The sequence below is a fragment of the Lissotriton vulgaris genome, chromosome 10 (genome assembly GCF_964263255.1).
Source record: "Lissotriton vulgaris chromosome 10, aLisVul1.2, whole genome shotgun sequence".
Lineage (NCBI taxonomy): Eukaryota > Metazoa > Chordata > Amphibia > Caudata > Salamandridae > Lissotriton > Lissotriton vulgaris.
The window spans coordinates 362561769-362586107 of record NC_141698.1 but is presented as its reverse complement, the minus strand read 5'-3'; the positions used below and the strand labels follow the sequence as shown (position 1 = coordinate 362586107).

Genomic DNA, 24339 nt, shown 5'->3' with positions numbered 1-24339 from the left:
ATATCGAGTTATATCGATATTAATAGCCAAAATATTGAATCAAAAATATAGACTAGACATAATATCGACTATATAGAATATAGACAAAAGAAAAAGGAAAATAAGGTAAGTTTTGACTACTTTTTAATAATTGTGCAATATAAATCTGTAGCGGGTAGTGGGTTTATAGGGGAATAGGGTTGGAAGTAATTTGAATAGAATTAAATAATTATGTAATTATTAATAATAATTGTCAAATAATTAATAATTGGTAATTAAATAAAAAATAATAGGTAATTAATATTAATTGATTAATTGATAAATAATTAATTTATAGTAAATTAGTATCAGTAGCGGGTAGTGGGTTTATAGGGGAATAGGGTGGGTAGTAATTTAAATATAATTAATTAATTATGTAAATTATAATTAATTGTAAAATAATTATTAATAGGTAATTAAATAAAAAAGAATTGTTAATTCATAATAATTGTTTAATTGATAAATAATTAATTTATAGTAAATTTGTTTCAGTACTGGGTTGTGGGTTTATAGGGGAATAGGGTGGGAAGTAAATCAATAAATAATTAATTAATTAAGTTAATTAATTAAATTGTTTAATTAATTAATAATTGTCCATGAAAAAAAATAATTGGTAAATAAAAGTAATTGGTATAGGAAAATAAATTTAGTTGGTACTAATTTTTCTATAAATTATTATTAATTATGAACTTTTGCCTATTTATACTGTTGTACTCACTGGAGTGGAAATAGTAATTTTAACCCTTACGCTATCCAACGTTTTCCCTACTGTTGCACCCACTGGGGTGGGAATAGTAATTTTAACCCCTACGCTATCCAACGCTTTCCCTACTGTAGCACCCTCTGGAGTGGGAATAGTAATTGTAACCCGTACGCTATCCAACGCTTTCCCTACTGTAGCACCCACTGGAGTGGGAATAGCAATTTTAATCCCTACGCTATCCAACGCTTTCCCTACTGTAGCACTCTCTGGAGTGGGAATAGTAATTGTAACCCCTACGCTATCCAACGCTTTCCCTACTGTTGCACCCACTGGAGTGGGAATAGTAATTTTTACCCCTACACTATCCAGCGCTTTCCCTACTGTTGCACCCACTGGAGTGGGAATTGTAATTTTAACCCCTACGCTATCCAACGCTTTCCCTACTGTAGCATCCACTGGAGTGGGAATAGTAATTTTAACCCCTACGCTATCCAACGCTTTCCCTACTGTTGCACCCACTGGAGTGGGAATAGTAATTTTTACCCCTACGCTATCCAGCGCTTTCCCTACTGTTGCACCCACTGGAGTGGGAATAGTAAATTGTACCCCTACGCTATCCAACGCTTTCCCTACTGTTGCACCCACTGGAGTGGGAATAGCAAATTTTACCCCTACGCTATCCAACGCTTTAGCTATTGTAGAATTCACTACAGTTGTTACAATAATGGTTAACTATTTTGCTATGCTACGGTAAAATTATTATATATGTTTATTTAATATAAAAAAAAAATATAAATATATATGTATTATTTCTTTATATTTATTTTAATTTAAAATAAATATTTATTAATATAACATTATTTTAATAATTTAAAGTAAGTTTATAATAAATATATTTATTACTACATTAGTATTAACTTAATTTAAAGACATTTAAAAAAAACGATATTTTTTACAGTCTATATTTTAGTAACTCGATATTTTAGAGTCAATATTTTTGTACTTACCTGTTTAAAGTTAGCCAGTCGATATTTTGTCCATGGATATTTTGTCGACGATATTTTGGCAACTCGATATTTTTGAGGTCGATATTATTTCAGTGATCCGTGTTCTGTATCCCTGAACTTCAGACACTACTGCCTACATCTTCTGGTTTTGCTACTGGGCCTTACAGTAGATCTCTCAAGAACTGTTTTGGGGGTAGATTGGGTCTGTCTTGGGTTTTTCTATCTTCGGTACACTATGTCCTGCTACTCCCGTTTGGGAGAGTTCTCTCTTTTCCTTCTTTGCAGATTTCAGGAAGTAGGTGTCCCGAATGATTTTGTTGTATTCTTACCTGGGCCTCAATATGTTTAACCCTGAGCAACCTTTACTAGATGTTTACTTTTCAGGGAACCATTCTTCACTCACTTCTTATTCTGGGGTGCAATTGCATTTCAAACAGGAGTTTTACCTTGATCAGAATGTAAAGCAAACATTATATATTCGTAGTCAGCAGTAGAAAAACAAATTCCAAGATAATCAACTCACTGCGCACCCATTGTGCCACCATTTTTCGCATGATTGTACCCTAAATGGAAGGTACACGGACGTCTGAGTATGTGCATTCTCTAAAATGGTGCCTAACAATTTACCCCTTTGCACCACTTTCTAGCCTTCCGATAAGGAAAATGCTCCTAAGTGGCTGCCTTATACCATGCTGACACATTGGAAGAACAGGTATTGGCTAATTTGAGGGCTCATCTACTGAATTTAGGGAATACTGAAAGATGCATTGGTCTTCAATGAAGATGTATCTCACTCTCACCCTGTGCCATATGGTAAACATAGGTGCAGAGGCAAAGGAGCTCCCATAGGTGCACTAACTGAGTGCCACAAAGAGACATCTTACAGCCAGCACACTGCGTGGTGCTCCTTGGAATGGGGAAAGTGAGTCATATGAAGAGCCTAGACACCCCCTTATGTTGTGTGCAGTCACTCACTGCATCTGTTTACAGGGCTATGTCTTTGCCCGCCTTTCAAATGCAAGCCGGTTTCCTCCTGCACATTGAAATGCCAGACCAGCAGCATCAAGCAGTTGGTCTGCCCTTCACTAATGCGCTGCTCCAAAGCAGGCATGCTTTCAAAGTTGAAATTGAAAGTGCATTCATTGTGATAGGCCGCACTGACCAGGTTTGTGACAGCACAGTGAGTTTAAGGCGCGCCTTGGCGCAGATCAGCGCAGTGCACCCTATCTATCTACTGGCCCAAGTGTTTGGGGAGGCTAATGCCCTCTTTGCCTTGGGAGTACTTTTTAGTGGGAATCAGGTTTACATGTGCTGGCACACTACAGCCAGATCTTTTGTTTTTGCCAATGCTTGTTCCAATTGTCACAGAGATGCTTTTGAGCCACTCGGAGAACCCCCAGTGCCGTATTTCAAACAATGGGCTGTAAAGAAGGAAGCAGCTGAAACTTATGGGAGCCTTACATGTCCAGCTTTAGCAGAGATGGTTTTCCATTGGCGTGCATGTCTGCTGAAGTATCCATGGGGTAGAGTGATTCCTTTTGTACACCTAGATGCATCACCATCTTAACACAGGAGCCATTCTAGCCCCCAGCATGTGAGATTATTTTAACAACTGGGAGATTTGTAATGCCCTTTATTTATTTATTTATTTAGAAGCTTGTAAAGCGCACGGCTACCTCCGGCGGAGGTCTCCCGGCGCTATATTCGGGAAGTACACCCCGAGAAGACAGACTGAGAAGTCATATCCTGGGAAGACAGACTGGAAAGGTGCACCCTGAGAAGATACATTGAGAAGTAATCAGAGAAGGCAGACTGGGAATGGGAACCCTGAGAAGACAGACTCAGAATGTGCACCCTGAGAAGACAGATTACGAAGGTGTACCTTGAGAAGACAGACAGGAAAGGAACTTGCCCTATAATCACAGCATCCCACCGTGTGCCATAACCGACTTGCAATATAGCTGAGAACTTAGCGTTTTGGGCAAGCCAGGAACATTGCTCCTGACACCTGAGCATTTAATACCCTCTTCTGCTGTTGCCTGTTTTGGCAAAATGTGATGGTTACCCCAGCCCCCTGCGACCATAATAAGCAGGGTATACTCTCATGTTCTTTCATTCTTTGGCACAATTGAACAGCTTTTGATATCCAACTCTGCTTCAGGGGAGCACCCAATTAACTTAAAATGCACCTGCCAATTAATTGAGGATCTAGCTGTCCAAGGACCAACTTCGATGGCAAAGACGGCACCTGGTGGCACAGTTTTACGCCGGCTGCCACCTGCACGTCCACACCTTTCTTTGTTGCCTTTCCAGATCCACCTGCCTGGACATATTTGTGTCCTGATAAACTACAAAACAGAAACATTTCCCCTCCTCTTTGGTACATATCCAGTCATAAGTTGCAAGTATATCCATGTATTTCTTATTGTTAGAACATGTTTGTAAGCATCCCTATACTTGGTGCAAAAGAAAGTAGTGACACATACAGATGGTTATTTGCTTAGGATCACACAATTGGATATGTGGAATGTGGGATGAGAAACAAGGTTTCTAGTGGTGAAAAGAAATGCCACTTTGCTGAGCTTTTTCACCATGAAAAGACCAATTCTGCAATTCAGGGCAGATTTGCATCAACAAGTGCATTAAATAGGCTTCCCACAGCTATACAATAATGCCACCCTTCAAGCAACATACTGCCTTGCATGACAGCAAAATGAAGCAAGTTACTTCTTATCACTTTACTTGCTTAACAGCCACTCCGACCGAGCTCATACAAGTGAGTGCACCTCATGGAGGTGCGCAAAGTTACCCCACGACCAGAGCCGCTGCCATAGCTGAAACCTTGTGTACAGACAGTACAACCTGCTGCAGGATCCAGAAACCTTGTGGCTCTCCGAAACAAATCACCCACCTCGCCTTAACCCCTTCCACACTCATGACGAGCTGGGCTCGTCATGAAATAAAGGAATACAGCGATTCCCAGCACAGGAGGGGAATTGCCTTAGCAGCCATGGGGTTAAACACACTTAACGGCTGGCCCTGCTTCTTGCTGAAAAGCTATCATGCATGGTGCTGCTAAAGATCATTGTGGCTGCTGTGGGTAAGGTGAGCTACAGGGGGGTTGGGGGGACAATTGAGGGGAGGCAAGGAACCAGGGGGAAGCTGCTCCTGCCACCATATGTTCTTTTTATGAAACACCATTGCCACTAGGAGGAACAGGACAGGAAGTACTGTTGCTGAAGCATGAAGCTGGTTCCTGTGGGATGCAGCAGTCTAGCCTCCAAGGCATCTGAGTTCCTGGAATATGGACCAGACGGCAGAACAACATGGTGAGCCATAGTAATTAAAGGGCGCGTTGCGTTGCCACCCAACCAGCAATTTAGTGCTAGGGATATAAGAAAAGCAACTAGGTTGAAGGAGCTTTATTCTGAGCTGCTGAGGAATGCTGTGGGAGGTAGGAAGGAAGTTACAGAGACCACCATTTAGTGAAGACATATGGCAACTACCTCGTCTACAGCAGCGGCTGTTGTGGTACCTCTGAGTGACACATCAAACCAAGACCAGGCTACCACACTATAGGTTTTTCCATTATGATTCTCTTGGTGAAGAATGTTACTGGATGTTAAGAAACTACTGCTGAAGAAAATACTGAGGCAGTAATAGACTCTGCTGCAAATCCTAAATTTAGAGAGAGTCTAAAAGATAACAAGAATTTGAAACTTTTGCAAAGAAGAGATATGAGGTAGCCCTTAGTGCTGGGTGGAGGAGCTAGTTGTATCATTTGCCAGCCTGCAATGGTAATGTCTGGGTGCGAGGTTGAGATGGTAAGTTTCAGCACAGATGCAAAAACCACAGTTGATGGACAGAATGCAGAACAATGTCATACATTCACCCCAGTACAGAGATCTGGGCCTAAATCCATTGTTAGCTTCAGTCAAGATTCAGCACAGAGCCAGTATTTCCTAGGTCTGCAGCAGAGTCTTCCCGTTCTCTACACCTGAAACTAACCAAGAGACAGAACAGGCCTTATCTCAGGTGACTTCCTGTGATGTGGTACCCTCAGCAGAGCCCGAGACGGCAATGCAAACTGCAGCGATACCTGTAAGTGACCTGCCTTGACTTTGGCGTGGTTGGTACAATGGCTCTGGATGCACCTATGAGTCAACTGGCCTATTATTTACTAAACCCAGGCAGAGTTGCCAAGAACTACAGCTAGCAAATTACCTCTGATAAACAAGCTAGGGAGGGGATAAGACCTGAAAAGGTGCCTATACAGTTAAAGACCAGGGAGACAGGAAGTGAAATGTATGGAGAAGCCCTTGCAAAGACCTCTTCGTAGACATGAGGACACACAGGGCCCTATTTATCAAGGAGTTGGGTTGCTTTTGAACCACGCAACGTGGTGCATGTGCGACGCAACCCCAAAATAAGATTTATCAAGCAACGCAAGGCCACTTTGCTTGGCCCGAGTGGCTAGATAAATCAGGAGTAGCGCAACGCAGCGCAAATCCCTGCGTTGTGTTACTCTGCCCTAGGAAGGCATTTCATGGGTGTTGCGTGGGGTGTTCCCACGCAACATCCAGGGATTTTGGCGCATTGCCAGATTTACCATGGGAGGTGTAATGAGGAGAAATATCTTCCTCTTTCCATGGATGCCGCATTGTGCAGCACACGTCGATAGAGGAAAATGTCTCAGGAGATTGTTTTTGTGCGGGAAGCTGCCCCTCCGTGCCCAAAAATGATCCTTTATGCAAAGCAGGCACCTTTGCACAAGGGTGCCTGCATTGGCGCTAGGCAGACCATTGCGCGCAAGCACTGGGGATGAGGCTGGAATGCGTATTGTGTTAAATACGCAACATTCCTACCCTTTCCCTGAAATGCAGCCCAGCAGGGTGACTTGCTGCGCTGTGCTTGTACATAAATATGGACCAAAGATTGTAGAGGTTGGGTGGCCAACCCAACTCTAGCTCCTGGTTTCGGTACTAGCAGGAGTAGAGATCACAAATCATAGTAAGAGGAAAACCAAGATCTTGAATTATCTTCAGAACAGCTTTCGTCAATTAAGTGCGCGTACAGAGGGAGGGTGGTGTCGTACTTGGGCAGGGTGGTGTTGTACTGGGGGAGAGCGGTGTTGTACTTGGGAGGGTGGTGTACTGGGGCAGGGTGTTGTACTAGGGGAAGGTGGTGTCGTACTGGGGCGGGGTGGTGTTGTACTGGGGAGGGTGGCGTTATACTGGGGACGGTGGAGTCGTACTGGGGCAGGGTGGTGGTGTACTGGGGGAGGGTGGTGTTGTACTGGGGCCGGGTGGTGTTGTACTGGGGCAGGGTGGTGTTGTACTGGGGGAGGGTGGTGTTGTACTGGGGCAGGGTGGTGTTGTACTGGGGCAGGGTGGTGTTGTACTGGGGGAAGGTGGTGGTGTACTGGGGGAGGGTGGTGTTGTACTGGGGCAGGGTGGTGTTGTACTGGGGGAAGGTGGTGTCGAACTGGGGCGGGGTGGTGTTGTACTGGGGCAGGGTGGTGGTGTACTGGGGGAGGGTGGTGGTGTACTGGGGAGGGTGGTGTACTGGGGCAGGGTGGTGTTGTACTGGGGAGGGTGGTGTTGTACTGGGGCAGGGTGGTGTTGTAGTTGTACTGGGGAGGGTGGAGTCGTACTGGGGCAAGGTGGTGTTGTACTGGGGCAGGGTGGTGGTGTACTGGGGGAGGGTGGTGTCGTACTGGGGCGGGGTGGTATTGTACTGGGGAGGGTGGTGTTGTACTGGGGCAGGGTGGTGTTGTACTGGGGAGGGTGGAGTCGTACTGGGGCAGGGTGGTGTTGTACTGGGGCAGGGTGGTGGTGTACTGGGGGAGGGTGGTGTCGTACTGAGGCAGGTGGTGTTGTACTGGGGGAAGGTGGTGTCGAACTGGGGCAGGGTGGTGTACTGGGGCAGGGTGGTGATGTACTGGGGGAGTGTTGTACTGGGGCAGGTGGTGTACTGGGGAGGGTGGTGTACTGGGGGAAGGTGGTGTCGAACTGGGGCAGGGTGGAGTACTGGGGGAGGGTGGTGATGTACTGGGGGAAGGTGGTGTTGTACTGGGGCAGGGTGGTGTTGTACTGGGGCAGGGTGGTGGTGTACTGGGGGAAGGTGGTGTCGAACTGGGGCAGGGTGGTGTACTGGGGAGGGTGGTGTACTGGGGGAAGGTGGTGTCGAACTGGGGCAGGGTGGTGTACTGAGGGAGGGTGGTGATGCACTGGGGGAGGGTGGTGTTGTACTGGGGCAGGGTGGTGTTGTACTGGGGCAGGGTGGTGTACTGGGGGAGGGTGGTGTACTGGGGGAAGGTGGTGTCGAACTGGGGCAGGGTGGTGTACTGAGGGAGGGTGGTGATGTACTGGGGGAGGGTGGTGTTGTACTGGGGCAGGGTGGTGTACTGGGGGAAGGTGGTGTCGAACTGGGGCAGGGTGGTGTACTGAGGGAGGGTGGTGATGTACTGGGGGAGGGTGGTGTTGTACTGGGGCAGGGTGGTGTACTGGGGGAGGGTGGTGTCGGATAAAGAAAGTGCAAGGACAACAGCTGACAACAGAACAGTGGAGCAGTGCAAACAGGCCTACAGATCACTGAACCAAATCATGCTGACACTGGCCTTAAATGCACAGCTGCAGTTGCATTGTGGATCATGCTCAAAATTTGGTCTGTACACTTGGCATCATTTAACTGGATGCACTGGTGGCGGCTGGTGTGTGACGGGGAGTTTTTAATGATGTCAGATGAATAGAACGGATATTGCCTCTTTAATTGATTTGATCTGCTGTGACTTAGCTGCTCTGTATATACTTGTTATCTATGTTGCAATTCCAGTCCAGATTCCCCAGCAACTTCTCATTTCCCCCAGAATTTCATCCGAAATTTTGGCTGCTTCAGCAGCTGTAGTCTCTGAGTGAAAGGGATCGAGTCTGCAGATTTCCTGTTGACCTTAATTATAATGGGACCAGTAACCTCATTTACTGGCCCCATTGGAATGAACGGGGAACTTTTAATTGAGGCTGAATTGTTAACCAAAGTCCAAGTAATATACGTTTAACGCCAAAAATGATGTGCACCCAGAATATTAAAAAGAAAATATTAACAAATAAAATATCGAGCGGTAAGTCAAGATGTTCTATACCTAACTCCACATATATATACCAGCAAGGTACATATAGATTCAAAGTACGCAGATGTGGGGTTAGTAATAGTACATCTGTACTTTCCTACATTCACTTACCTCTCAATATTTTGTCTCTAGATATTCTGTCCCCAATGTTCTTGTACTACGATATTGTTGGTGTAGCTATTTAGTAATACAACCTCCCCAAAATGTTCACTTTCCTCGATAGAACGCTTCATAGTAAAGTGACAATATTATTCCCATTTTCCCATCGGCTTGACATTATCTACAATGTGGAGGACATTTTTGATGCTGTTCCTTACTTGTCTTGTGTATGAAAACATGTGACTTTTATCAAGTTCTTTTTAAGTCGAGTCCGGGCAGCCCATGCGTTGCTCTGCTGCATACTGTATTGGAGTATGGAATAGAAGCCCCGCCCACTCTCTGCCCATATATTTGTCATTGGCTTGTGTCACTGCCCTTCGTAAATGCTGGCTTCTGGTTTGTTAATAGGCTTGTTAGTTCCTCCTTTGTACAGCCTTGTCTTCATTTGTAACCTCCCATAAGGTCTGGCCCTTTTACTTCGGTTGTTACACAGTACGTCTTTTTTAGTCTGAAAGCACTATTTTCTTTAATAAGTTTTTCCTACTGCAGACACAACATGCTTTCCTGCAACATTTAGTGTGCCATGGGTGCTTTAACTTTCTGAGCAGTCCGGGGCAATGGAGGCCGCTTCTTTGAATAGGTTTCGCATTTACAAGAGTTTGAGCCAATGGCATTGTAAATGACAATGCCTTTTATTTATGTGTTTTTATGTTTGAAAGCTTTATTGAAGAATAATGATAAGAAATAATAATATGACATCAGCCAGAAAATAAAACATGTAACAAAGCATTTCTGAAATTAAAACAATGCTAATGTCATAAGCAAAAACTAAAAGCATTTTATGAGATTTTTAAAGGGAAAGGAAAGGGGGAGGTAAGAGATGAGGGATAAAGTTATAACAGAATAATGAAATGGAAAATGCTGAAGAAGAGACACAAGAAGGAGGTGGGGTATGGCGACAAGATGGGCCAATCAAAGAGTAGGAATCCAACTGCTCCAGGACATCAAGGACTACAGGAAGGGAGCCACAAAAAGGAGGGAAGACAATACCTTTTATTTATGTGTTAATTAGATAAATAAAAGGATTTGTCATTTACAATGTCAATAGCTTAAACTCTCGCAAATGCGAGACCTATTGCATTGCAAATGCTTGTTATTACACTATTGCTCAGTAAACAAGAAGCATGAATAAATATTACATCCAACGAAATGACCGCATTTTAAAACAAAACATCATAGACATGACTTTGTCACCGCGGAACATGATGAAACATTGTGCATAGAGGATCCTACCTACAAATAGAAATGGAATTGTTGAGTCTCAAAATGAATGAAATCCTGGTTCCCCGCCCAATCCCTCAACCGCCTCTCTATATCTGCACCAATTGTCCCATTCTTTCTCCCACTTCTTTGGGCAGCCCCTACTTCGGTAGACCATTGGCTCAGTTATTTGGCAACAAATTAGATCTACCTCGCCGCCTACGACCTGCCTTATTCCCTCTAAACTCCATGCTCGGGCTATGTTTCTTTTAGTGGCCCCAGATGCTAACTTAAGCCCTACCTTCTGGTATTTAGGCCACTCCTCGTCTCACATGTGACATTTATGAACTGATATACATTAAATCAAAAGGGACACAAACATCTGCAGAGCTTCATGCTGCAGTTATCTAAGCTGCCAACCGTGTGTCACACATTATCTCTGCAGTAGAAAAAGTGCATTCCCCATGACAATTTAACAATGACTTGGGGAATGCGGTATTTCTCCAGCACATTCCAGCGGATAGCTTTCCTCGTTTTTGCATACCACAGCATGGACGTCAGTGGGTGCTTGTTAACACTGATATCAACTCAAAATGAGATTTAACACAGAGCTGCATAGCTTATCACGCGTTCCGGCATTCATTTTCAATGATGCAAATGCCACCTGTGGTTAATAAACAAATCAAATTGTGGACAGTCTCCACTACATAAACGCTGTCGCCTGATTCACAAATTAATCAGCGAAAAGTCAAAAATATATGTTTCCCGCTACAATTTGCTTTGGACAAATTTCCAATATTTAGGGAAATCATTAAAAATCCCAGAGAGTATTGTGACCATGAGCATTTGCACATTTACATTTTTTTATTTTCTTTCTCTAAATAAAAAAAATTGTTCATCCGTTCTCTAAGCCTCCTGAAAATACAGGGGGTCTTAGGTGAACTTTCTTCCAGGTATGCATACTTACACAAATAAGTTTTAGAAAAATATTTTCGTACATTGATGTAGATAGACTGTGTGAATGTTTCTGAATCAACACAAGCCTCTGATTCAGAAGGCGCATTAATTTTTAGGTCGATCCACGGGCAAAATTAAATTTGACCATTTTGGCCCTCCTCATTCCTTACCTGTAGGTCCTATTGGCTACCTTTAGTTCCAATTGTAAGGCATGTATGGTGGGAAGATAATGCTGCTTCCTACAATCCCCTCAGTATGCATCTCTTACTGTGTGAGACCTTGGGTTCCAATTGTAAGTCCTGTATGGTGGGGCTATTCACTAAGGCACTTATGAATCTTTGAAATAGTACAGACAAATATAATCAAAGTATTTCATGTGTGCCAAAAGAGTGATCAGAAAAAGGAGAGCCAGCACCCCCAATACATTAATTTCAGTTTTCCTTAACCCGTTCGGCGCTTATGACGGATCCGTTCTGTCACGCGCCTCGGGTGAGCTGTGCTAGTGACGGAACGGTTCCGTCACGGCCCGCTCGACGCGCCTGCGCGGCGCTGATTTTGCGCCTGCGGTGCGGGGCGCGTTCTTTTGAACGGGCCCGTTTGTGACTGAACCGTTCTGTCACTAGCACAGCTCACCCGAGGTGCGTGACGGAGCGGTTCCGTCACAAGCGCAGGTGAGCCGTGCGGCCCCCCTCACCCCATAGCACTGCGGCGGAATTGCCGCCGCAGTGAAGGGGTTAAAGATTATGGGGCCAATTAAAAAAGACACTGGGTATGTGAAATAGTCCTACAGGAGTACTACTTCACATATTCATTTTATGAATTGGCACCTTTGTCTTTCAAGTTGAAAAGTTATTTCACAACAGAACTTGCCTTCTATAATGCCCATTTTAAACAGAACCCCCCAAAAATAATAATCTAAAATGGATTATCAAAGAATCAAAATAAAAGGCGAACCAGAGATTCAGAGGCTTCAGCCAAGATAAATTATGAAATGTGATTACCGGAACAAAGATGGGCTCTTCGGGTGGGGGCACCGCCGCTGGGATGTCCAACTTCAGCCACGGGGGCTTCTTCCGCTGTAAAGAGGTGCTGTCTCTCCGCGCTTCAGTCATCTTTACTCTTTTTACTTAAAATCTGCAGGGGAAGGAAGAAAATGAAATATGATTTGATTGTAATATGAATGATGATGATAATATTAATACAGTTGACGTTAGTTGTACTTGACACTGTAGCGGACATTCTATTAGCAGTGCTAACAATATTAGCAAAGCATTTGCAATGCAATAGGTCTTGCATTTGAGAGAGTTTAAGCTATTGGCATTGTAAATGGCAATGCCTATTATCTATCTGTTTTGATCATTAACACATAAATAAAAGGCATTGTCATTTAAAATGCCAATAGCTGACATGCTTGTAAATGCAAGACCTATTCAAAGAAGCATGTTGTGCCTGTAGTAGGAGAACCTCATTAAAGAAAATAGTGCTTATATACTAAATAAGACGTACCGTGCAGCAACCGAAGTAAAAGGGCCAGTCCTCATGGGAGGTTACAAATGAAGACAAGGCGGTACTGAGGAAGGACTAACAAGCCTATTAACGAGCCAGATGCCAACATTTACGAAGGACAATGACACAAGCCAATAAAAGATATGGGCGCAGAGTGGGCGGAGCTTCAAGTCCATACCTGAATACAGCATGCCTCACAGAGCAGCGCATTCGCCACCCAGACTCGACCTAATAATATATATTTGAATGACTCAGTGATTTAAAAATATCTATTAACCATAAATAGTAAATAAAGTCGTACACTGCATTATTATATGTCCTAATCTTTTGATTTCATGTTGTAATTTTGTGTAGAGCAACTGCACTTAGTCCCAGATTTACTACTATTCAATGGTTCTCATACTGAATGCCGGGTGTCACTGTGCAGTATCGGGGTGCATGGGTGTTTGTTACCCTCCTCTCGGTGATGCTGATTCTTGATACTAACAGTCTCCCACGCGGTTCCATGTCGCAGATGGTGAAGATCCCTTCTCAGGGTTAACTTGATATGATTGGATTAAATTGTTCCATATGGGGTTTAGCAGTAAGGATCAAGGATACAGAGACATCTGTTTTAGTGTAAGACGGACGTCCCCCTCATTGTGTGCCAGGGTCGTGATGTACAGATGGCACTATTGGAAGCTTCATTTGAAACTTTAACACCTGGTTTCCCTGCTACCAAATTTGGTAGCAGGGAAACCAGATGACATAGATAAGCATAGTGAAAAGTGGGCAGATAGGTTGGAAGGGGAGTTATGCTGGTTTAAGGAATCACTGGACTTAGGGCGAACTCTCCTGTGTTCAGCATCACTTCAATCACAGCAGTATAAAACTCTATACTCGCTTTACTTTACCCCTGCAAGAATAGCAAAATGGGGGGGTACCACAGGCATTACGTGCCCAAGATGTAGTTCTAGTGACGCAGATTTAATACATCTATTTGCTGTATGCCCGCAGATACAGACAGTGATAAAGGATATAGAGAAGTTTTTCGACGCCACTTTAAATATCCAGATTACTTTAAAACCTCCAGAAATACTGCTTGGGATAGTTACAGACGTTAATATTATCCAGAGGGAGTTCATCTTTGTTGCAATGGCAGTGTTTAGGCTTTGTATAGCCAGGGCTTGGTTAGATAAAAAACCCCCAGGAATGCAAGTTTGGCTGTCTAACCTTTTATCAACCTATAATTTGGGAAAAAATATATATGCCCGGAAAGGTAGGAAAGGGAGAAGATTGGGTTTAAGGATATGGGGTCCCATCATAAGATGGAAAGAAGGATTAGATCTGTGAGATTTGACTAGGACAAGTAATGGTATATTTCAAATGATGTTGGTAGATGCTGATATGTTGTTTTAATGAACTTTTAACTGTTTTCCTTATGTATGATGTAATACGATAAATGAATATAATTTATGGTTGTAGAATATATAAATGAATTGTGTGAATTGTGCAATGGTATAAATAAAAAAAATATAAAAAAAAAAATCAAAAAAATGAAACTTTAACACAATGTGGTTTAGACTCAAGCACAGTCACTCAACTATTCGTCTCAAAGTTAATCTTAAAAATTAACACTCAGAGCTAAGCTGGCTTTATTTCTCATCAGACTACAGCATAATAGGTAAGATCTGCCTACTTCTTGTTTTAAACAAAAGTGGCTCTGATCTTTCATTGCTAAACACGTTTTGAAAGGAAACATTATTTTGAGGCAAAATGTAGGTCATATATTCACAAGAGGCTTCATAATTTTGTTGCCGAATTGGTACCTTGGTGCAAAGCTATTCATATAAGGGGTTGATAAAAACTGTTTGGTCCAATCCATATTATGCTGCTGGCAGAAACTGCACAAATGGCGAAAAGTCACCTGCTCATGTTTAAGTAATGCAGAGTTTATGTGTCCTGTCCCTACGACTGTCAAATTAGCAACACCGCTGAACACAAACAGAGACTAAGAATCTAAAGTATGTAATGTTTGAACACATTGGAAACGTGTCGACGGTATAGCATAGTATTCCGGTATCCTTGCATTAGCATGCATATAAAAATAAATAAATGCCATCTCTGGGTGTGGAGCATTCATCCTATATTCACATAGTGTTCATTCAGGCTTCCCCAATTATTTTTGAATGATAATCTATTTTTTTGGTTTTGGATCCAAAGTTATGTTTTGGGTGATGCTTGTAAGATGTATAAACTGACTGCATTTGACAAATGTCTGTAGTTTCCATAAACAGATCGGTTGGAAACCTTTGTTCCACAATAAGTACTGCATGAAAGTATTGTACACTTGTATTTTAAAATTTTGTAAAATGTTATTTTGAGACTAAACTGCATCAAATTATTAAATGAGTTAAAGAATTACTCAAATTATATAATGATTACAAGTGCCATTTTCAGTATTCCTAATGTGGTAGCGATGTGCCAGTAGCACTGTACAATATGGTAATTCCATATTTTATTCCGTAAAATGTTACCTAATTCATATTACAATATAAAAATATTTGCAAATGATGGGTCCACGTGGGACCCCATAGTTATACCCTACATTTTTTTATTGGTTTGCTATTTGTATTAGATATATTTTTACATTTAAAAAAATTTATTAGGGCCTGGGATAATTCAACACTGTCCTGGAATGGTTCAACTCTTACCTTGACAACTGTGACAATCTCATTCAGATAGGATCTGTAAGATCACAGAAACTCACCCTCTCCTGTCGAATACCAAAGGGTTCTATTCTATCTTCCTTTCTTTATCTTAAATCTCCATCCGGAGCCCTCTGGATCTATACTTACTGCCAACAGCATCAAGATCCATCAACATGCTGATGACATTTAAGTCTACAACAAAACTGCCACAACCAATAACATTCAGTGACCCAGATCCTGCCTCTAACGCATCCAGAATTGGGCGTCAAGTACATAGCTGAAGCTCAGCTTCTCAATTACACAAATACTCGGTTTCTTTTGTTCACCAACAGTTCCAACTATCCACTTATTCAAGTCTGGCTCTCCGAAAGGCCTCTACACAGCTTCACGGACAGTTGACAGACGATGCAAAATCCCTTGGATTCATCATCAAAACAGGCCTAACAAATCAAAGGACAAATCACCAGCAAAACTAAGACAGCACAGTACCAGCACCCATGGTGAAGAAAGTGAAACCATTCCTCACAAAAACCAATTTCTGAACAATAATGAAAGCCCTCACCCTCCTGCATCTGATGGGGGCAGTGTCCCCCTTAAGGGTCTCCCAGACACCAATATGGGCCCCGGGATGCTTTCATGCACATATGTGGCATATTTTATCAAGGGACTGAAGATGATCAACCTCATTGCCCTTAGTCTGACAGAATTACACGGGCTTTACTTCCAGGTCAATATCATATTCAAGACTAGCTGGATCACCTACAAGGCCACCACTAAGTATACCTTAGTATACCTTGCAAGAATGTGGAAGTTTCTGACTTCATTCTGAATCAGCAGCAAGATCTGCTTTTTGGGACAGAAACACGGGCAGATGACCGCTGAGGCCTTGAAATCATTGCAGTGACGCCTGCTTGGCATAAAATCTATATCTCCGACCTTGATGCTTGTCTCTCTATGTCACCTACCATCAAGGAGAGCAATCCGGACCAGAGCAGATACCATAACTGGCTCAGCTCAGCTCTTAATGAAGGTGCTCCGGTTAGGGGTTCGAAAATTAATAACAGAATGATCTCTCAGCCCTGGTTTGACGAATTTCTTTGATTAAAGTAACAGGAAAGCCATAGAAAAGAGCGCAGATGGCGGTCTGAGTATAACAAAGAGGGGAGCAATAAGTATAAGTCCTGTCTAGGTAGTTACAAAAAATCAATACAAGTGGCTAAAACTAAATATTATACATCAAAAATAAATGCAGCCAACAATAGTTCTAAAACCCTCTTTCAGACTATAAAAAACTGACTACCCCAATGGGATTAGATACAGCAATTATCAATCAAATTTCTACAACTCCTTAGCGATTACCTTCCAGGAAAAAGTCCTAAATAGCCTGAATAATTTTAACAGTAATAGCTTGCCACACAGATTCACACATCCAAGCCCTAAGCTAGTTATCTTTGAACACTTTACTATTCCCTCAGTGCCAGAGAATGTTGAACTTATCCCAAAGATCCAAGCAGGATCCCCTGACAACCCTTGCTCCCCTAGGATGATCGACGTGGTCCCAGAAGTCATATAACAATATCTTTCCGCTATCTTTTCCGTCATGTTCAACACTGGCATTTTCCCCACCATGTGGAAAACAGCATCAGTGCTCCCTCTTATAAAGAAATCTACTCTTTTTTTTTAAATTGTTTTTATTGATAACAGTAACAGGGCATCTGTTAGGTAATGGTACATACATTGGACATGGCAGTTCGTTGTAGAAAACAGTGTCATTACATTATGCAAGATATTAAATAGACATAATTGCATCTCTATTGGTACATTCCAGTAGCTCACTACTTCCTCCCGGCTAAGAATCCAAATCAATCTCCCCGTCAGGAGTTGGTGGATCACACAGATACCCCCTGTATTGATTCCAGGAACCCAACATTTTTTCCCATTTCCGAGGGCACCCCCGGTGCAAATATACCACTCTCTCCGCAAGCATTGCTGCATCTAGATCTAAGAAATCTACTCTTAACAATCTAGATCCCCAACTATTTCCGACCCATAGCAAGACTTTCCTATCCAGCCAAATTAAAAGAAAAATTTCTGAATCTCCAACTCCCCTTCTTTATTGAGGCTAATCATCGGTTAGATGATATGTAGTTCGGCTTCAGAAACAAATCACAGAATCGAAACTGCTCTTCTCACAGCCACAGAGGAAATCAGACTATCTCTTGACAGTGGGGGCAAGGCAGTTTTGATCCTGCTAGATCTCTCAGCAGCTTTCGATACTGTCAATCATGAACTGCTGGTTGACCGTCTGAAGGATTTATGGATTGACAATGCTGCAGTGGCGCTAATTTAATCTTTTCTTTCAGGGCGCAAACAAGCAGTATCTCTGGGTACTTTCAACTCAGCGCCTTATTGTCTGCCTTGTGGGGTTCCACAGGGGTCCTCTTTGTCCCTTACCCTGTTTAACCTCTACGTCACACCTCTTGCTGCTCTCATCAAATCTTTTGGTCTCTCCCTGACGTGTTATGCTGATGACACACAAATAATTGTCTCACTGTCAAAAAATGAAATTATTCTGGCAATACGGTTAACACCTGCATGAGTGCAGTGAGTAGTTGGATAACCAACAATTGCCTGATGCTTAACTTCTCAAAAACAGAGGTTATTCAGTTCCACAATAATCCGGCCATCTGGTCTCCTAGCTGGTGGCCTTCTGACTTGGGTACGGCGCCTATGCCCACATACAAAGTGAAAAACCTGGGATTTCTGTTGGACAGTGTGCTAAAATATAGCGAACACGTTAACCTGATCATGTCATCCTCCTTTTACTGGCTTAAAATAGTTATAAAAATTCAAACATTTATTCTGGCTGATCTTGTGAAGGTGTGTGGTGATCGCCCTGGTTCTATTGTGACTGAACTATTGAATTTATTTATTTATAAAGTTTTATAAAGCGCAACCAAGATCCCGAATGATATCAGAAAATAGCCTTTACACCAGTCTTCCAAAAGGGTCACTGATGAAATTGAAGACCATTCAAAATGCAATTGCACGTTTTCTGTTAGGGATCCCTAAATTTCAGTCAGTCAGGACCACCATCAGACAATTGCATTGGCTACCGGTCAACCACCGCATCACCTTCAAGGCTCTTTGTTTAGCATATAAAACACTCCATAGAAAAGCCGCAGTCCATCTCAAGAAGAATTTTATGCTGAATATTCCAGGCAGAACGTTGCAGTCATGTTCAGACAATCTTTTGAGAGTTTCTCCCTTCAGACGCGTCACCTGGAGGGGAAAACGTTTTTTCAGAATTACGGCTCTCCATTGGAACCGTCTGACACTTGAACTGAAAACATCTCCTTCACTCGCGGTCTTTAGGGAGAGCCTTAAAATCTGGTTATTTAATCAATGATCTTTATTGACACTACTCAGCTTGTTCTGCTCCGTTCTGCTCTGTATAGCACCAAGATGCCTCCGGGTATTCGTGCGCTTTATAAGTTGCATCATTCATTCATTCAAGAAACTGACCACCGCTTGTGGGCAGCACCACACCAGCAGCAAGGACTTTGCCAAACTGGGGACAAAAAAGTGCTAGAACAATAACAGAACACTGGCCTTCCGCATCTGCACACAGAGCATCTGGAACCACGTACCTCCATGCCTTCAGAACTGCTCCATGCCCCAAGCATTCAGGAACTGAAGACACAGCTCTTCAAGGAGCACTGCACTCTAGCATAGTGCAACCTATCTACTGCCTGTCTCGTGCACACAATTGCGTCATTCCTCGTGCTCATGGCCGTGTTCAGTGCACCCTGCAACCCAGCTAGGTTGGCTCTTTGTAAGTATTACTAAATACATACATACATATGGAGTTAGAAATGCACACTTATACTTCACTATTCAGTCATTTTGGCTCTTAAGGCCACATTCTGATGCATAAGGGAAATTCAGTCAAGTTAGAGAGCTGTTGTAAAAAGAATCACCCGTTTTCATCAAATGCCTTGCAGTCTTTACGAGTTGATATAGAAAAAATCCTAAACAGTCTAGAGAAGCTGACATGGGCCACTAGTGAAATTACTCATAGGGTGCTATCCAGAATTCTGAAAAGTGTAGTGCGCATTCAGGAATAGTTATACCATGCGAATCGTTCGATATTTCTGAAGCAAAATAATTTTCCATATCTATTAATCCAATGTTTCTTTGCAGAATCTTGCCCTGATATTAACTGGCAGGTGCCACTCTGAAATCAAAAATAGTTTGTTTTTCACTCATGGATATTGATCCATGTCCTTTAAGAAAATGTGGCCCCCTTCATCATCAGCCATATCACTATATCTGTTCGTACATGGAGTTATGTAATTCATTTGTTATGGTGTTATTTAATTAATTAAAGTTTGTTACTTGTCGGATAACCATTTTTCTTGAATAATTTCGATGATTTTGCTACGTTTCAGCTTGTAGAGAATATTCTACTTCTAGGTGTCGGATCTGTAAATTTATAAAACTTTTCCAACAGGATTTTTTTGTATTCACAAAAACTACACTTGTTGTCACCATTTCAGTAGCCTCTTTCTTTGAATATATATTTTTAATTTGGGGTATTTTTGAATCTATACCAACCCTAAATGAAAAGAATTAAAAGTTTACTAGCTTCAATTGTTGTAAAACCCTCTCGATTGTTTAAAATGTCTTTACTTAAGAAGCGTTAGAAATCATTGAGATATTGCCTTTGCATGCTTTCCTCTGCCCTTATTCCTGATTTTCAGAATGTATTTGGAGCGCTTGCACTGTAAGCATGAGGGACTATTTTACATCAGTATAACACTCAGTCATCTCACATTCGTTCCTTTTTGTCAGGCTTGCATAACCTACAGAAATAAATCTTTTGCTGTATTTTTATTTATTGCAGTGAGTTTTTTTAACATGATCTGTCGGGTCTGACTTGCACGCCGTTATCTCACCCCCTTTTTTACCACCATCACACCACCACTCAAGCCATCGCCATTAATGCAACCTTTACAGCCAAGCCACCATTATCACCATTGTAACCATCATTACCAACACCAACACCATATTCCCCCCCCACAGCATTTGTGCATTCCTGTGTTTACAAGCTTTAAGACAAAAGGGCCAGGCCTAATGGCTTAGCCAGTGCTTGTTACTTCAGCACAAGCAGGAAAATATATGGTTAACACAACTGCACTTTAATGGCATGCCACACACTCCTTTTCTGTATTGGTTGGCACAGCCACAACATCTGAGAGGAAGTTGTTTTATAGTAGTCAACTGTATGTCCTCTTCAAACAGGGCTGCGTTAGCACTGGTGGTGCCCAGTGCAACAGTCATTGTTGGCGCCCCCCCCCCCCATCCCCATGACCTCCTCTTCGGATTCCCTCAATACCACCCGCAAAAGTGCCCCTCATCTCTCCATAGCCTACCTCTAGCATACATACATTTCATTTGCTTTAAAGCGCTGGTAAAGGCTGGCTTTACTAATCCACTCAACTATCCACATAAAATACAGGTCTGTTCTTTGCAGCAGGCATATTAACCCTCTGTGCTATTTTATGGCGAGTCAAAACTGCCACTGGTAATCACTCTCCCTCAGGAACATTAATCGCAAGCATCATCTTGACATTTTTACTGCTGCCTGAAAGCTTGGCACACAGGGAACTCTGCGGCAGGTACTTTTAAATCTGAAGTTATTGCTAAACACAGCGCTTCCCTGAGGTCAGCACCCAGTGCAGCCGCACCAGTCCCACTGCCCTAAAGCCGGGCCAGTCCTCAAAGTTATGGTACCTACATCCAACTAATGTGGCGTCTCTGAGGGTGTGGGTGTCAGTTTTCCAATCTGCCTGTTACAATGCGAACTCCCAGCACTCAGCCTTTCACCCTTTCAGTGACAACGGGACTAGTATTGTTGCCTCGTGAAACAGTAACACCTGTTACATACAGCACTACCGCAAACATACAGCTGGCACGGGTGCTGTATGGAAAACAGGTTGTTAAACTTCCGGCTGCTTTGTGACACTGTAATACATATGTGCACATTAAAGAGGTGAAGGGAACCGCCACTGAAGCCCTCCACTGCTTATCTCTCAGCAGCTGCAGGCAGATTTATTGGGACCAGCCTTACAAGGACAGCATGATCCGAGCTCAGACCTTGTCCACAGCATTCCTGAATTATTGCACTGGGTCCAGGAACATATGATGATCAAGTACTTCAGTCTAAGAGCTTAGGACAAGAATCTGTCCTCTAGCACATGCGCAAGATGGGGCAAATGTAAAAACTAAAAAGTCTCGCCCTATTAAAATATTTGGGATTTGTGTATCTAATTTGCATGGCCTTGTCCCTACTTAAAACAGTCTAGGGGTGCTGTATCCGATGAATCAGGACAGGGGTTGTTGTCGATTGTAAACTCATTGTGGCATGTATCAATTAATATCTTCAGTGAGGATTTCTGTTGATACACCAATAAAAAACATTGTAGTCCTTACTGAATTCTTGTAGGTCTGTCTTAGTGTCAGAGTGAGAGACTGTAGGACTCTCATTTGTATCACACTCACATGGGGGAACGGATGCCTAATCCTAAGCCTAAGGACCTGATTTAAGGTCTGTCGAGTGGCTGTCATTCGTTAGGGTGGTCGAAAACATTACATTGGCCACCCTGACAGACAACTGTCCAACACATCTAAAGATCGCCGCTGGCCCAGCGATGATCTCGGTGCCTTCAGCAGAACTACCGTCACCAGGACGCCTCTGCAAGTCAAGCCCGTGGCCACAGTCGTTCAGGAGGCTGCTCACCAACCTTTTTTGTTTTTTCAAAAAAGAATCAGAAACCCAAATTAATGACCCCCAAAACCTGGAAGGAATAGCACTCGTTAAAACACATGCGTTTTCTACGCAAGTCGTTACAACGATGCCTTGTTACAACGCATGTCATTACAAGACAAGTCGTTTCAACGACTTGCTGTGGGGGGTGGAGGTGGAGGCGCTGGAGTTTGGAATAGTATAATTTAGTATTCCAACTCCAGTGTGTGCAACAGTAAGGAAGGTGTTGGATTGAAAATCTAACAAATCCAACACCTATTGTCCCCTACAGCAAGTCGTTGTAACGACTTGCGTTGCAATGGCATGCGATGTAACAAAGCATTGTTGTAACGACTTGTGTTGCAATGGCATGCGATGTAACAAAGCATTGTTGTAACAACTTGCGTTGTAATGGCATGCGATGTATCGCATGCGTTTTAAATGATGTTTTCCCCTGGAAGCTTTCAAGTAGAGGGACTAATTTTTTCTTTTGACATGTTAGAGGCCGCCAGTCTTTCCCTGCCAGTGACAGACAGAATAAAATGCATCAGACTGTCCGCTCTAAATAGGGTGGGTGGTCTGGTGTTCTTACTCTGACAGCCCTTACTATGTCAGCCCCTCAGAGTAAGCTTTCCCATGGAGGCGCCAATGGGGGCACGGCCATCAGAAAGACTTTGGTTTGCGGGACTCATGAGCGGGCGGACTGAGAGTTTGACAGGCAGGATACTCTGTCACATGTGGTATCAGAATTTGCTTACCTTTAGTAACACATTATGATCCCTTTCAACCATTTTCACGCATTTTTCCCTGGATACATTTTTCTAGCAACATACATCTGGGAAGCACTGTTGATGTGTAGTTATTGTAACAAAACTAAAAAAACATCTTTTGGTGCAAATCCAGTTTGTGCCCAAATTGGCTTTAATACGTTCCACAAAATGTGGGTTCAAGAAGCAGGCTTTATCTTTATTTCATGTGTGAGGACACACTTCCCCGCATAGAATAATCCTTAAAATATTGAAACATTCACAGTTCGAATTTCAGGAATAATACACATTTTATTTCCGGGTACCATGGTCTGAAGACATCTCTAAAATGTTTGGTCCAAAAAAAGTGTAATTCTTTGGAAGCATTTTATGGTCACATTTGAGCCAACAAAAATGAATTGGCATTCATAATCATAAAGAAAAATACAAGATATGAGTCAAAGGAAAATATCTGGCCCTGTTGTGTGCTCCAATACTTATTCGCTGGTGAGTGATTTAAAAAAATCCACAAAGTCTTATTTTGAGAAAGATGTTTACTAAATTAAGGGTTGATAATATCGGAGTAATATCCAAAGAGTGATGCTAGAAGGACTCCAAATGGTTCTAAATACACTGCAGATGTTGTTAATACAGAGCTCCAGTTTCTTTTTATTACACCCAGGATACAGAGATTAGAGAGCTCTCTTCGTGGGATCTATGTATTTATGCGGCAGAAAAATCTAAGTAGGCCTTCTCATATGATCACAGGGGAATTTGTTAAAGGAAGCATTATACTTCAACACCATAGAAACATTTGAACTTTTGAACCTCCATTGAAGGTTCCATAGACATGGACCAGAAATAATCAATTTAATATTGTTCTACTGATATTAACTGGGTGTAGTATGTCACTATATCCAGATTGTTAACACGGACCTACAAAAAATCACATGCGCTATACTGACAAGGTAAATGTATACAAGGAATTAGAATTTTTTTATTCTTAACTCTTTATCTTCTCACCCTGATATATATAAATAAAAATAAAAGGCATTGTCATTTACAATACCAATAGCTTAAAATCTTGCAAATGCGAGACCTATCACATTGCAAATGCGTTCGGCGACCGTACTATAAAGATTTTTTTTAAGCGTTAGGCGAGAGCGCGTCCTGCCTGCAACGGCAGGCAGGACAAAGCTATTTGAGAAAATAGTGTTCACAGGCTGTAATTAAAGCCTACCAGGTAACAACACACGTAACCGGGGGTGTCCTCATGGGAGGTTACAAAATAAGACAAGCCGGTACTAACAAGGGACTGCTAAGCCTATTGACCAATGAAAAGCCACATTTTACAGTGGACAATGACACATGCCAATGAATAATATGGGCGGAGAGTGGGCGGAGCTTCAAGTCCTT

The 24339-nt window shown here is 42.5% G+C and overlaps 1 protein-coding gene across 2 annotated transcripts in view; it reads right to left on the bottom strand.

Annotated features, from left to right (window-relative positions):
- The window catches only part of RHBDF1 (rhomboid 5 homolog 1), a 448564-nt gene that overhangs the window by 292085 nt on the left and 132140 nt on the right, over positions 1–24339 (bottom strand). For both annotated transcript variants that reach the window (XM_086941148.1, XM_086941149.1), the window contains exon 2: positions 12175–12307. In XM_086941148.1, the coding sequence (XP_086797274.1) occupies positions 12175–12285 (111 nt within the window). In that variant the 5' untranslated portion in view covers positions 12286–12307. The remainder of the gene's footprint in view (positions 1–12174; positions 12308–24339) is intronic.